Source organism: Engystomops pustulosus, unplaced genomic scaffold, assembly GCF_040894005.1.
Source record: "Engystomops pustulosus unplaced genomic scaffold, aEngPut4.maternal MAT_SCAFFOLD_159, whole genome shotgun sequence".
Lineage (NCBI taxonomy): Eukaryota > Metazoa > Chordata > Amphibia > Anura > Leptodactylidae > Engystomops > Engystomops pustulosus.
In genome coordinates this window covers 213,637-230,551 of record NW_027285039.1, presented here as the reverse complement: position 1 = coordinate 230,551, position 16,915 = coordinate 213,637, and the positions used below count along the sequence as shown (strand labels likewise).

The 16,915-nt window shown below is 45.8% G+C and overlaps 1 protein-coding gene across 1 annotated transcript in view; it reads right to left on the bottom strand.

Moving 5' to 3' along the window:
• Window positions 1-16,915, bottom strand: part of CDHR4 (cadherin related family member 4) — a 38,356-nt gene that overhangs the window by 3,092 nt on the left and 18,349 nt on the right. The window contains exons 9-15 of the mRNA XM_072131869.1: window positions 11,510-11,660; window positions 11,330-11,432; window positions 10,876-11,088; window positions 10,630-10,775; window positions 10,406-10,550; window positions 3,006-3,220; window positions 1,789-1,928 (exon numbers count right to left, since the gene is read on the bottom strand). Coding sequence (XP_071987970.1) covers window positions 1,789-1,928; window positions 3,006-3,220; window positions 10,406-10,550; window positions 10,630-10,775; window positions 10,876-11,088; window positions 11,330-11,432; window positions 11,510-11,660 — 1,113 coding nt within the window. The remainder of the gene's footprint in view (window positions 1-1,788; window positions 1,929-3,005; window positions 3,221-10,405; window positions 10,551-10,629; window positions 10,776-10,875; window positions 11,089-11,329; window positions 11,433-11,509; window positions 11,661-16,915) is intronic.

Sequence of the window (16,915 nt, the reverse complement as noted above, 5' to 3'; positions counted from 1 at the left end):
GATGTGGGAGGAGACTAGTGATGTCACCAGTGTAATATGTGATGTGGGAGGAGACTAGTGATGTCACCAGTGTAATATGTGATGTGGGAGGAGACTAGTGATGTCACCAGTGTAATATGTGATGTGGGAGGAGACTAGTGATGCCACCAGTGTAATATGTGATGTGGGAGGAGACTAGTGATGCCACCAGTGTAATATGTGATGTGGGAGGAGACTAGTGATGCCACCAGTGTAATATGTGATGTGGGAGGAGACTAGTGATGCCACCAGTGTAATATGTGATGTGGGAGGAGACTAGTGATGCCACCAGTGTAATATGTGATGTGGGAGGAGACTAGTGATGCCACCAGTGTAATATGTGATGTGGGAGGAGACTAGTGATGCCACCAGTGTAATATGTGATGTGGGAGGAGACTAGTGATGCCACCAGTGTAATATGTGATGTGGGAGGAGACTAGTGATGCCACCAGTGTAATATGTGATGTGGGAGGAGACTAGTGATGTCACCAGTGTAATATGTGATGTGGGAGGAGACTAGTGATGCCACCAGTGTAATATGTGATGTGGGAGGAGACTAGTGATGCCACCAGTGTAATATGTGATGTGGGAGGAGACTAGTGATGTCACCAAAGTAATATGTGATGTGGGAGGAGACTAGTGATGTCACCGGTGTAATATGTGATGTGGGAGGAGACTAGTGATGTCACCAGTGTAATATGTGATGTGGGAGGAGACTAGTGATGTCACCAGTGTAATATGTGATGTGGGAGGAGACTAGTGATGCCACCAGTGTAATATGTGATGTGGGAGGAGACTAGTGATGCCACCAGTGTAATATGTGATGTGGGAGGAGACTAGTGATGCCACCAGTGTAATATGTGATGTGGGAGGAGACTAGTGATGCCACCAGTGTAATATGTGATGTGGGAGGAGACTAGTGATGCCACCAGTGTAATATGTGATGTGGGAGGAGACTAGTGATGCCACCAGTGTAATATGTGATGTGGGAGGAGACTAGTGATGCCACCAGTGTAATATGTGATGTGGGAGGAGACTAGTGATGCCACCAGTGTAATATGTGATGTGGGAGGAGACTAGTGATGTCACCAGTGTAATATATGATGTGGGAGGAGACTAGTGATGTCACCAGTGTAATATATGATGTGGGAGGAGACTAGTGATGTCACCAGTGTAATATATGATGTGGGAGGAGACTAGTGATGTCACCAGTGTAATATATGATGTGGGAGGAGACTAGTGATGTCACCAGTGTAATATGTGATGTGGGAGGAGACTGGTGATGTCACCAGTGTAATATGTGATGTGGGAGGAGACTAGTGATGTCACCAGTGTAATATGTGATGTGGGAGGAGACTAGTGATGTCACCGGTGTAATATATGATGTGGGAGGAGACTAGTGATGTCACCAGTGTAATATATGATGTGTGGGAGGAGACTAGTGATGTCACCGGTGTAATATATGATGTGGGAGGAGACTAGTGATGCCACCAGTGTAATATATGATGTGTGGGAGGAGACTAGTGATGTCACCGGTGTAATATATGATGTGGGAGGAGACTAGTGATGCCACCAGTGTAATATATGATGTGGGAGGAGACTAGTGATGTCACCAGTGTAATATATGATGTGGGAGGAGACTAGTGATGTCACCAGTGTAATATATGATGTGGGAGGAGACTAGTGATGTCACCGGTGTAATATATGATGTGTGGGAGGAGACTAGTGATGTCACTGTTATATAGATATGACGTAATGTGAATTCCTCACCTGGTGCACAGGGCCCATGTCAGCAATGCGATGGCTGAAAGTAAGAGGACCCCCGTGATTGTCAGGACCACCATGAACCAGATGTCCGGCTGCCAGTACTCCAGCGTCTTATTGATGATTCTCGTCTGCTTCTCTGGGGCCTGGAGGGAAGAGAAAAGAAATGGTGGATCCCCTCCCCCACTGCGGCCACCATCACCAGACAACCTGGGCCCACCATCACCAGACAACCTGGGCCCACCATCACCAGACAACCTGGGCCCACCATCACCAGACAACCTGGGGCCACCATCACCAGACAACCTGGGGCCACCATCACCAGACAACCTGGGCCCACCATCACCAGACAACCTGGGCCCACCATCACCAGACAACCTGGGCCCACCATCACCAGACAACCTGGGCCCACCATCACCAGACAACCTGGGGCCACCATCACCAGACAACCTGGGGCCACCATCACCAGACAACCTGGGGCCACCATCACCAGACAACCTGGGCCCACCATCACCAGACAACCTGGGGCCACCATCACCAGACAACCTGGGGCCACCATCACCAGACAACCTGGGGCCACCATCACCAGACAACCTGGGGCCACCATCACCAGACAACCTGGGGCCACCATCACCAGACAACCTGGGGCCACCATCACCAGACAACCTGGGCCCACCATCACCAGACAACCTGGGCCCACCATCACCAGACAACCTGGGCCCACCATCACCAGACAACCTGGGCCCACCATCACCAGACAACCTGGGCCCACCATCACCAGACAACCTGGGCCCACCATCACCAGACAACCTGGGCCCACCATCACCACGCAACCTGGGGCCACCATCACCACGCAACCTGGGGCCACCATCACCACGCAACCTGGGGCCACCATCACCAGACAACCTGGGGCCACCATCACCAGACAACCTGGGGCCACCATCACCAGACAACCTGGGGCCACCATCACCACACAACCTGGGGCCACCATCACCAGACAACCTGGGGCCACCATCACCAGACAACCTGGGGCCACCATCACCAGACAACCTGGGGCCACCATCACCACACAACCTGGGGCCATCATCACCACACAACCTGGGCCCACCATCACCACACAACCTGGGGCCATCATCACCACACAACCTGGGGCCATCATCACCACACAACCCAGGGCCCAAGCCCATAAGATATGTACTGGGCTCCTGCATGTAGGTGCTCACCGGGGTGGTCCTGATGGTTGTTGGCTGTGTTGTGGTCCAGGGGATGACGGTTATGAACACGGTGGCCGTGGTGGTGAACACTGGTGAGACCGAACTGTCCGTCACCTGGACCAGGAGCTCGTAGTTTACAGGATCCATCAGACCGTCGGGGTTATAGGAGAAGGCGTTGTGCTGCACGCTGGCCCCAGTCATACGGAAGCGTCCGTTAATGTTACCTGCAACACACACAGCAGCACAGATCAATCCATATCTCCCCCACCGTATATGTATATCATTCATCACTACCCTGTACATACCTGCACATAGGGGGCAGTATTATAGTAGTTATATTCCTGTACATAGGGGGCAGTATTATAGTAGTTATATTCCTGTACATAGGGGGCAGTATTATAGTAGTTATATTCCTGTACATAGGGGGCAGTATTATAGTAGTTATATTCCTGTACATAGGAGGCAGGATTATAGTAGTTATATTCCTGTACATAGGGGGCAGCATTATAGTAGTTATATTCTTGTATATAGGGGGCAGTATTATAGTAGTTATATCCCTGTACATAGGGGGCAGTATTATAGTAGTTATATTCCTGTACATAGGAGGCAGTATTATAGTAGTTATATTCCTGTACATAGGGGGCAGTATTATAGTAGTTATATTCCTGTACATAGGGGGCAGTATTATAGTAGTTATATTCTTGTACATAGGAGGCAGGATTATAGTAGTTATATTCTTGTACATAGGGGACAGTATTATAGTAGTTATATTCCTGTACATAGGGGCAGTATTATAGTAGTTATATTCTTGTACATAGGGGGCGGTATTATAGTAGTTATATTCTTGTACATAGGGGGCGGTATTATAGTAGTTATATTCCTGTACATAGGGGGCAGTATTATAGTAGTTATATTCCTGTACATACGGGGCAGTATTATAGTAGTTATATACCTGTACATAGGGGGCAGTATTATAGTAGTTATATTCTTGTACATAGGGGGCGGTATTATAGTAGTTATATTCTTGTACATAGGGGGCGGTATTATAGTAGTTATATTCTTGTACATAGGGGGCAGTATTATAGTAGTTATATTCCTGTACATAGGAGGCAGTATTATAGTAGTTATATTCCTGTACATAGGGGGCAGTATTATAGTAGTTATATTCCTGTACACAGGGGGCAGTATTATAGTAGTTATATTCCTGTACATAGGGGGCAGTATTATAGTAGTTATATTCCTGTACATAGGGGGCAGTATTACAGTAGTTATATTCTTGTACATAGGAGGCAGTATTATAGTAGTTATATTCTTGTACATAGGGGGCAGTATTATAGTAGTTATATTCCTGTACATAGGGGGCAGTATTATAGTAGTTATATTCCTGTACATAGGGGGCAGTATTATAGTAGTTATATTCCTGTACATAGGGGGCAGTATTATAGTAGTTATATTCTTGTACATAGGGGCAGTATTATAGTAGTTATATTCTTGTACATAGGGGCAGTATTATAGTAGTTATATTCCTGTACATAGGGGGCAGTATTATAGTAGTTATATTCCTGTACATAGGGGGCAATATTATAGTAGTTATATTCTTGTACATAGGGGCAGTATTATAGTAGTTATATTCTTGTACATAGGGGCAGTATTATAGTAGTTATATTCCTGTACATAGGGGGCAGTATTATAGTAGTTATATTCCTGTACATAGGGGGCAGTATTATAGTAGTTATATTCTTGTACATAGGGGCAGTATTATAGTAGTTATATTCTTGTACATAGGGGGCAGTATTATAGTAGTTATATTCCTGTACATAGGGGGCAGTATTATAGTAGTTATATTCCTGTACATAGGGGGCAGTATTATAGTAGTTATATTCCTGTACATAGGGGGCAGTATTATAGTAGTTATATTCCTGTACATAGGGGGCAGTATTATAGTAGTTATATTCCTGTACATAGGGGCAGTATTATAGTAGTTATATTCCTGTACATAGGGGGCAGTATTATAGTAGTTATATTCCTGTACATAGGGGGCAGTATTATAGTAGTTATATTCTTGTACATAGGAGGCAGTATTATAGTAGTTATATTCCTGTACATAGGGGGCAGTATTATAGTAGTTATATTCCTGTACATAGGGGGCAGTATTATAGTAGTTATATTCCTGTACATAGGGGGCAGTATTATAGTAGTTATATTCTTGTACATAGGGGGCAGTATTATAGTAGTTATATTCCTGTACATAGGGGGCAGTATTATAGTAGTTATATTCCTGTACATAGGGGGCAGTATTATAGTAGTTATATTCCTGTACATAGGGGGCAGTATTATAGTAGTTATATTCTTGTACATAGGGGCAGTATTATAGTAGTTATATTCCTGTACATAGGGGGCAGTATTATAGTAGTTATATTCCTGTACATAGGAGGCAGTATTATAGCAGTTATATCCCTGTACATAGGGGGCAGTATTATAGTAGTTATATTCCTGTACATAGGGGGCAGTATTATAGTAGTTATATTCTTGTACATAGGGGGCAGTATTATAGTAGTTATATACTTGTACATAGGGGGCAGTATTATAGTAGTTATATTCCTGTACATAGGGGGCAGTATTATAGTAGTTATATTCCTGTACATAGGGGCAGTATTATAGTAGTTATATTCCTGTACATAGGGGGCAGTATTATAGTAGTTATATTCCTGTACATAGGGGCAGTATTATAGTAGTTATATTCCTGTACATAGGGGCAGTATTATAGTAGTTATATTCCTGTACATAGGGGGCAGTATTATAGTAGTTATATTCCTGTACATAGGGGGCAGTATTATAGTAGTTATATACTTGTACATAGGGGGCAGTATTATAGTAGTTATATTCCTGTACATAGGGGGCAGTATTATAGTAGTTATATACTTGTACATAGGGGGCAGTATTATAGTAGTTATATTCCTGTACATAGGGGGCAGTATTATAGTAGTTATATTCCTGTACATAGGGGCAGTATTATAGTAGTTATATTCCTGTACATAGGGGGCAGTATTATAGTAGTTATATTCCTGTACATAGGGGGCAGTATTATAGTAGTTATATTCCTGTACATAGGGGGCAGTATTATAGTAGTTATATCCTTGTACATAGGGGGCAGTATTATAGTAGTTATATTCCTGTACATAGGGGGCAGTATTATAGTAGTTATATTCCTGTACATAGGGGGCAGTATTATAGTAGTTATAGTCATGTACATAGGGGGCAGTATTATAGTAGTTATATTCTTGTACATAGGGGGCAGTATTATAGTAGTTATATCCTTGTACATAGGGGGCAGTATTATAGTAGTTATATTCCTGTACATAGGGGGCAGTATTATAGTAGTTATATTCTTGTACATAGGGGGCCGTATTATAGTAGTTATATCCCTGTACATAGGGGGCAGTATTATAGTAGTTATATTCTTGTACATAGGAGGCAGTATTATAGTAGTTATATTCTTGTACATAGGGGGCAGTATTATAGTAGTTATATTCCTGTACATAGGGGGCAGTATTATAGTAGTTATATTCCTGTACATAGGGGGCAGTATTATAGTAGTTATATTCCTGTACATAGGGGGCAGTATTATAGTAGTTATATTCTTGTACATAGGGGCAGTATTATAGTAGTTATATTCCTGTACATAGGGGGCAGTATTATAGTAGTTATATTCCTGTACATAGGAGGCAGTATTATAGCAGTTATATCCCTGTACATAGGGGGCAGTATTATAGTAGTTATATTCCTGTACATAGGGGGCAGTATTATAGTAGTTATATTCTTGTACATAGGGGGCAGTATTATAGTAGTTATATACTTGTACATAGGGGGCAGTATTATAGTAGTTATATTCCTGTACATAGGGGGCAGTATTATAGTAGTTATATTCCTGTACATAGGGGCAGTATTATAGTAGTTATATTCCTGTACATAGGGGGCAGTATTATAGTAGTTATATTCTTGTACATAGGGGGCAGTATTATAGTAGTTATATTCTTGTACATAGGGGGCAGTATTATAGTAGTTATATTCCTGTACATAGGGAGCAGTATTATAGTAGTTATATTCCTGTACATAGGGGGCAGTATTATAGTAGTTATATTCTTGTACATAGGGGGCAGTATTATAGTAGTTATATTCCTGTACATAGGGGGCAGTATTATAGTAGTTATATTCTTGTACATAGGGGGCAGTATTATAGTAGTTATATTCCTGTACATAGGGGGCAGTATTATAGTAGTTATATTCCTGTACATAGGGGGCAGTATTATAGTAGTTATAGTCATGTACATAGGGGGCAGTATTATAGTAGTTATATTCTTGTACATAGGGGGCAGTATTATAGTAGTTATATTCCTGTACATAGGGGGCAGTATTATAGTAGTTATATTCTTGTACATAGGGGGCCGTATTATAGTAGTTATATCCCTGTACATAGGGGGCAGTATTATAGTAGTTATATTCTTGTACATAGGGGGCAGTATTATAGTAGTTATATTCCTGTACATAGGGGGCAGTATTATAGTAGTTATATTCTTGTACATAGGGGGCCGTATTATAGTAGTTATATCCCTGTACATAGGGGGCAGTATTATAGTAGTTATATTCTTGTACATAGGAGGCAGTATTATAGTAGTTATATTCTTGTACATAGGGGGCAGTATTATAGTAGTTATATTCCTGTACATAGGGGGCAGTATTATAGTAGTTATATTCCTGTACATAGGGGGCAGTATTATAGTAGTTATATTCCTGTACATAGGGGGCAGTATTATAGTAGTTATATCCCTGTACATAGGGGGCAGTATTATAGTAGTTATATCCCTGTACATAGGGGGCAGTATTATAGTAGTTATATTCTTGTACATAGGGGGCAGTATTATAGTAGTTATATTCTTGTACATAGGGGGCAGTATTATAGTAGTTATATTCTTGTACATAGGGGGCAGTATTATAGTAGTTATATTCCTGTACATAGGGGGCAGTATTATAGTAGTTATATTCTTGTACATAGGGGCAGTATTATAGTAGTTATATTCCTGTACATAGGGGGCAGTATTATAGTAGTTATATTCCTGTACATAGGAGGCAGTATTATAGCAGTTATATCCCTGTACATAGGGGGCAGTATTATAGTAGTTATATTCCTGTACATAGGGGGCAGTATTATAGTAGTTATATTCTTGTACATAGGGGGCAGTATTATAGTAGTTATATACTTGTACATAGGGGGCAGTATTATAGTAGTTATATTCCTGTACATAGGGGGCAGTATTATAGTAGTTATATTCCTGTACATAGGGGCAGTATTATAGTAGTTATATTCCTGTACATAGGGGGCAGTATTATAGTAGTTATATTCTTGTACATAGGGGGCAGTATTATAGTAGTTATATTCCTGTACATAGGGGGCAGTATTATAGTAGTTATATTCCTGTACATAGGGGCAGTATTATAGTAGTTATATTCCTGTACATAGGGGGCAGTATTATAGTAGTTATATACTTGTACATAGGGGGCAGTATTATAGTAGTTATATTCCTGTACATAGGGGGCAGTATTATAGTAGTTATATACTTGTACATAGGGGGCAGTATTATAGTAGTTATATTCCTGTACATAGGGGGCAGTATTATAGTAGTTATATACTTGTACATAGGGGGCAGTATTATAGTAGTTATATTCCTGTACATAGGGGGCAGTATTATAGTAGTTATATACTTGTACATAGGGGGCAGTATTATAGTAGTTATATTCCTGTACATAGGGGGCAGTATTATAGTAGTTATATTCCTGTACATAGGGGCAGTATTATAGTAGTTATATTCCTGTACATAGGGGGCAGTATTATAGTAGTTATATACTTGTACATAGGGGGCAGTATTATAGTAGTTATATTCCTGTACATAGGGGGCAGTATTATAGTAGTTATATACTTGTACATAGGGGGCAGTATTATAGTAGTTATATTCCTGTACATAGGGGGCAGTATTATAGTAGTTATATTCCTGTACATAGGGGCAGTATTATAGTAGTTATATTCCTGTACATAGGGGGCAGTATTATAGTAGTTATATTCTTGTACATAGGAGCAGTATTATAGTAGTTATATTCTTGTACATAGGGGGCAGTATTATAGTAGTTATATACTTGTACATAGGGGGCAGTATTATAGTAGTTATATTCCTGTACATAGGGGGCAGTATTATAGTAGTTATATACTTGTACATAGGGGGCAGTATTATAGTAGTTATATTCCTGTACATATGGGGCAGTATTATAGTAGTTATATTCCTGTACATAGGGGGCAGTATTATAGTGAGAATTATGCTAATTAGGATCTTTGCTGTCAGTTGGAAAAGACATCCTGACTCCGCCCATCTGACAGGAAAGAACTGGAAATAATGAGATTGATGCTTGTGAATGGAGAATAGAGAAAAAACATCAAATGTTCCAGAATCATTGGAATAATTTCTATTCAAGAATTCAAAGAATTGGGAGTGGAGAATGGAGATAACGGCTGCTCGCTAAGCTCCACCCACAAATCCCAAAATGCTGGAAAAATGTCAGGACGGGGCGAGATTTCTCCTGCAGCCGGAAAGTCCAAGTTCATTATAAGAGGTTTTAATAAAAAACTATCGCCCATCAGATTGGTCTTTGGTTGTATAAGGGGGGGGGGGGGGGGGGGGCGGAGCTTCCATTTGTTTAAACAAGATTTATTATGTTATGTTGTGGTTACATAATAGATGGAATGATATCGTGAGACACAAAATAAACTGCATCACACAGTGGGGCAGATTTACTTACCCGGTCCATTCGCGATCCAGCGGCGCGTTCTCTGCGGTGGATTCGGGTCCGGCCGGTATTCACTAAGGTAGTTCCTCCGCCGTCCACCAGGTGGCGCTGCTGCGCTGAAGTTCCCCGGAGGCGCGCTGGAATGCCCTGAAATTCCCTGGCCTATTCCTGGTGAAGGTAAGTGTAATTTTCGCGACACATTTTCGGGTTTTAAATGAGGCGGTTTTTCCGAATCCGTCGGGTTTTCGTTCGGCTACGCCCCCGATTTCCGTCGCGTGTATGCCAGCGCCGATGCGCCACAATCCGATCGTGTGCGCCAAAATCCCGGGGCAATTCAGGTACAATCGGCGCAAATCGGAAATATTCGGGTAACACGTCGGGAAACCGCGAATCGGGCCATTTGTAAATGACCCCCAATGATTTTTGTGCATTCTGTAAAAGTCTAACTGATTTTGTCTGCACAAAAATGACAAAAGGGCAATTCGGGTCGACAAATATCAATTCTGTGCCCAAAGTGTGAATTCTGTGATCACCAAATTCATTTTGTGCCCCGGATGCCCCCCCTCCAGCCTCACCTCCCACAATGCCGTAGGACAAGCGAGCCGTGGCGTCCTTGTCGCTGCAGGTCAATGTCACCACGTTGGCCGTGGTCACCAGGGTGGAGTAGATGGTCGCAAAATAGAACGGCGGCGTGCAGACCGGGGGGTTGTCGTTGTAGTCCTGGAAGATACAAGTAGAGGCCACAGGTGACCCTGGCAGGGGGCGGCCACATCCCGGGGGTCTCCAGGACTCCTCTTACCGTTACGCTGATGGTGACGGTGCAGAAGGTTGTCCTCTGGTCGGCAGGATCCGGCAGAATGTCGTTATGGAGGTCGACCACCTTCATCTTCAGCGAGTAGCTGCTCGTGGTCTCATAGTCCAGGGGGCCGAGCAGTTTGATCTCCCCTGTAATGGAGACATCACTACAGCCGGTATCTAAGCCCCCCACACGTGGATACCTCCGCATTATTATAAAGATGTGCCTGGGGGGTTCGGGGCGTCTTACCAGTCCTGGGCACCACGTAGAAGACCGGAGGATTCTGACCCCCGTCAATGGAAAACTGGACATTGTTGAAGGGGTAGTCGGCGTCCGTGGCGTTTATCTGCCCCACGACGGTCCCAAATGGGGCGTTTTCATTGACGGAGAAGCTGGAGGGTCCGACACATACGGGATTGTAATTATTGACTGCCGTAACCGTGATGAAAACCGGAATATTGGCTGAAAAACACAAGTGGCAACATGAAGAATCACTGCCCCCCCCAGCTCCAGCCACCAGGGCGGCGCCGACTGATCAGGGGTCGTATCACTGGCTGCTGGTTTGGGGGTCCCAGTCCTACTTTTGGGGTGTTCTGTGGATTTCCAAGTAACAAATAATTACTCAAAGTAGTAGGCGCCATCTCCAGCGCAGACCCTGCCCGTGGTGCCGCCCCCCCCCCCATGTTGGGGGCCCTGTACTCACTGGTCATTTTGGGGGTCCCTCCGTCTGTCACTACCACGGTGGCCGAGTACTGGAAGCCGACACTCGCCATCTCATAGGAGTCGTAATTCAGCGTGTTGTTAATCTGCGGAGAGAAGGATCACAGGGTAGTGGCCCCCACGGGTCTACACGGGGCCCCCGAGTAGATGCTGTGGCCCTCACCTGTAGCTGGGAGCCCTGCATCCGGAAGGAGTACAGGGAGTTGGTGTTGGGGATGATGGAGTAACTGAGCGTCGTGGCGTTATAATCCGGATCTGTGCAGGAAAAGTCAGCAAACACGTAACCCACTGGCGCCGTCTGCGGAACCACATCCCTGGGGGGGCAGAAGCCAAATTACTGGGGGCCACAAGCCCGGAACATCCATCCACAGAGTATAGTCTCACGTAGAAGGGGTAATAATGATACTATCCGGGTCTGTCTAAGAAAAACTCTACATCTAACCCTTAGGAAGTCGTGGTGTGCGACGAAACGCGTGGAACGCTACTGACCACGTGTCCCGGAGCTTCCCCTGGACTGGACCTGGATGTTCTGGCATTACATGTGTACATAACGAGGGGAAGTATTATCACACGTGCGGCCGTACATGCACACAGTAACACGGATTAGGGTTCATTAGAGGATTTTGTCTCTGACTTTTATGTTTTTATTCAGTCTTTTAATATTTTTGATATTGTGGATTTTTTGAATGAATAAAGATTTGTGCAGTTTTGCTTCTACACATCCGTCTTATCCTCCTGCAGTATAGATTATATATTACAGTGTTTACTTTTCTTTTGGTATATGAGGGGCGTGGACTCCTCTTTTGTCTTTATGATACTAAACACCGTGCGTTCCACGTGTGGTACCTGACCACTAGACTGACTAGGAATAATGTGCAGCGGTCCCGGCCACCCAGGCCTCTGAATGCTCCATAGGCCCACTCCGCATAGGAGAGACCGGCCAACCCGGGCCAATGGATGGAAGCGCCCACCCGGTTGTACACCTCTGTGTTAAAGGGGCACTGAAGCAGGAAGTGGTCCATGCTCTCCAGCAGGCCACCGCACTCCTCCCGGGGACAACCCCTTTCCTCAGAGCTCCTACACTTCAGATTGTCCCTCACACACAGCTTTCCATGGAAGCAGCGCCAAGTCACGTCCCAAAACTTCAAGGGGATCCTGATGGAATTCAATAAACTCAAACCCACCCCCAGATCCCGACTTGGGCAATCCCTGAGGGCCAGAGGCTTCTGGAAATGGGTCAACAGAACCCTCTTGTCAAGGACTTTCCTCGACATGGTCCTGATCTCCCACATTCCCAGACCCCACCGGCGAATCACCTTCAGAACCGGGGTAGCGTAAGCCGGAAGATGCCCATGCGGTGTACGAAGATCCTTCACTCGCCCTCCTGTCTCCCATTCCTGGAAGAAAGGCCGAAACCATCCCCTGCAGGAGTATACCCACGGAGGAGCCCATCCCCTGCAGGAGTATACCCACGGAGGAGCCCATCCCCTGCAGGAGTATACCCACGGAGGAGCCAATCCCCTACAGGAGCATACCCACGGAGGAGCCCATCCCCTGCAGGAGTATACCCACGGAGGAGCCCATCCCCTGCAGGAGTATACCCACGGAGGAGCCCATCCCCTGCAGGAGTATACCCACGGAGGAGCCCATCCCCTGCAGGAGTATACCCACAGAGGAGCCCATCCCCTGCAGGAGTATACCCACAGAGGAGCCCATCCCCTGCAGGAGTATACCCACGGGGGAGCCCATCCCCTGCAGGAGTATACCCACGGAGGAGCCCATCCCCTGCAGGAGTATACCCACGGAGGAGCCCATCCCCTGCAGGAGTATACCCACGGAGGGGCCCATGCCCTGCAGGAGTATACCCACGGAGGAGCCCATTCCCTGCAGGAGCATACCCACGGAGGAGCCCATCCCCTGCAGGAGCATACCCACGGAGGAGCCCATCACCTGCAGGAGCATACCCACGGAGGAGCCCATCACCTGCAGGAGCATACCCACGGAGGAGCCCATCCCCTGCAGGAGCATACCCACGGAGTAGCCCATCCCCTGCAGGAGCATACCCACGGAGGAGCCCATCCCCTGCAGGAGTATACCCACGGAGGAGCCCATCCCCTGCAGGAGTATACCCACGGAGGAGCCCATCCCCTGCAGGAGTATACCCACAGAGGAGCCCATCCCCTGCAGGAGTATACCCACAGAGGAGCCCATCCCCTGCAGGAGTATACCCACGGGGGAGCCCATCCCCTGCAGGAGTATACCCACGGAGGAGCCCATCCCCTGCAGGAGTATACCCACGGAGGAGCCCATCCCCTGCAGGAGTATACCCACGGAGGAGCCCATCCCCATGCAGGAGTATACCCACGGAGGAGCCCATCCCCTACAGGAGTATACCCACGGAGGAGCCCATCACCTGCAGGAGTATACCCACGGAGGAGCCCATCCCCTGCAGGAGTATACCCACGGAGGGGCCCATGCCCTGCAGGAGTATACCCACGGAGGAGCCCATTCCCTGCAGGAGCATACCCACGGAGGAGCCCATCCCCTGCAGGAGCATACCCACGGAGGAGCCCATCCCCTACAGGAGTATACCCACGGAGGAGCCCATCCCCTGCAGGAGTATACCCACGGAGGAGCCCATCACCTGCAGGAGCATACCCACGGAGGAGCCCATCCCCTGCAGGAGTATACCCACGGAGGAGCCCATCCCCTGCAGGAGTATACCCACGGAGGAGCCCATCCCCTGCAGGAGTATACCCACGGAGGAGCCCATCCCCTGCAGGAGTATACCCACGGAGGAGCCCATCCCCTGCAGGAGTATACCCACGGAGGAGCCCATCCCCTGCAGGAGTATACCCACAGAGGAGCCCATCCCCTGCAGGAGTATACCCACGGAGGAGCCCATCCCCTGCAGGAGTATACCCACGGAGGAGCCCATCCCCTGCAGGAGTATACCCACAGAGGAGCCCATCCCCTGCAGGAGTATACCCACAGAGGAGCCCATCCCCTGCAGGAGTATACCCACAGAGGAGCCCATCCCCTGCAGGAGTATACCCACGGAGGAGCCCATCCCCTGCAGGAGTATACCCACGGAGGAGCCCATCCCCTGCAGGAGTATACCCACGGAGGAGCCCTCTCTTTCCAGAGGTTGGCGATATTGATCTTAAGAAAGGTATTCACTAGGAACACCACAGGGTTGACCATACACAACCCTCCTTGTCTCCTCGTGCGGTAAGTAACCTCCCTCTTGATTAGGTTCAGCCTATTCCCCCATAACAGCTGGAAGAACAGACTGTAGACCCGAGTCCAGAGGGGTTCTGGCAACATGCACACACTGCCCAGATATATCAGCAACGGCAGCAGGTAAGTTTTGATCAGATTAACCCTTCCACTGGTCCACCCTCTGACCCCAATACCTCAGTCAAGAGGGGAACCAAGGCGTCCTTAAAGGTCTTATAGAACTCAGATGTTAAGCCATCCGGACCTGGCGCTTTCTTGAGGGCGAGCCCTTCAATCGCCCGGCTGACTTCCTCTTCCCTGATCATCTCTGTCAAAACATCAAGAGAGGGGTCTACTCCTGGCTCAGGGACAGTTTCAGCCAGGAAAGCCGACATCACATCCCGATCTAGATCCTTCCTGCCCAAGAGGTGCGAGTAGAAGGATCTGACGACCTCCAGAATCCCTGATCTGGACCTTTTCAGGGATCCCGTACTGTCAACCAGTCCTGTGACAACTTTACCATTCACTGACATCTTGCAGTTTCTGTAAGGGTCGGGCGAGCGGTATTTCCCGTAATCCCTCTCAAAAACCAAAGATGCGTGTCTATCGTACTGACACCTCTTCAGCAAGGATTTCACTCTGGAGATGTCCTCACGACTACCTCCAGTCGAGACGAGATGCTCGAGTTTCCTCCTCAGGCCCTGATACAGGCGGTACCTGTCCAGGCTCCTGAGGCTCGAGAGCTGGCGGAAGAATCTCGCCACCCTTTTCTTGAGCATCTCCCACCACTCTGACTTACTGCTACAAAGGCCCAGCAATGGTACCTGGCTCTGAAGAAAGTCCTCAAAGGATTGTCTTATCTCTGCTTCTTCCAGGAGAGACGAATTGAGCTTCCAGTAGCCTCTTCCCGTTTCTGAGCTGACACCAGAACCAAACCTGCACCACTTCCTTCTCCTGTATATATATATATATACAGTGCACAGTACTACTTCTCCTGTATATATATATACAGTGCACAGTACTACTTCTCCTGTATATATATATACAGTGCACAGTACTACTTCTCCTGTATATATACAGTGCACAGTACTACTTCTCCTGTATATATACAGTGCACAGTACTACTTCTCCTGTATATACAGGCAGTGCACAGTACTACTTCTCCTGTATATATACACCGTGCACAGTACTACTTCTCCTGTATATATACAGTGCACAGTACTACTTCTCCTGTATATATACAGTGCACAGTACTACTTCTCCTGTATATATACAGTGCACAGTACTACTTCTCCTGTATATATACAGTGCACAGTACTACTTCTCCTGTATATATACAGTGCACAGTACTACTTCTCCTGTATATATACAGTGCACAGTACTACTTCTCCTGTATATATACAGTGCACAGTACTACTTCTCCTGTATATACACAGTGCACAGTACTACTTCTCCTGTATATATATACAGTGCACAGTACTACTTCTCCTGTATATATATACAGTGCACAGTACTACTTCTCCTGTATATATATATACAGTGCACAGTACTACTTTTCCTGTATATATACAGTGCACAGTACTACTTCTCCTGTATATATATACAGTGCACAGTACTACTTCTCCTGTATATATATATATACAGTGCACAGTACTACTTCTCCTGTATATATATATATATATATACAGTGCACAGTACTACTTCTCCTGTATATATATACAGTGCACAGTACTACTTCTCCTGTATATATATACAGTGCACAGTACTACTTCTCCTGTATATATATATACAGTGCACAGTACTACTTCTCCTGTATATATATACAGTGCACAGTACTACTTCTCCTGTATATATATACAGTGCACAGTACTACTTCTCCTGTATATATATACAGTGCACAGTACTACTTCTCCTGTATATATATACAGTGCACAGTACTACTTCTCCTGTATATATGGACAGTGCACAGTACTACTTCTCCTGTATATATATACAGTGCACAGTACTACTTCTCCTGTATATATACAGTGCACAGTACTACTTCTCCTGTATATATACAGTGCACAGTACTACTTCTCCTGTATATATACAGTGCACAGTACTACTTCTCCTGTGTATATATACAGTGCACAGTACTACTTCTCCTGTATATATATACAGTGCACAGTACTACTTCTCCTGTATATATATACAGTGCACAGTACTACTTCTCCTGTATATATATATACAGTGCACAGTACTACTTCTCCTGTATATATGGACAGTGCACAGTACTACTTCTCCTGTATATATATACAGTGCACAGTACTACTTCTCCTGTATATATGGACAGTGCACAGTACTACTTCTC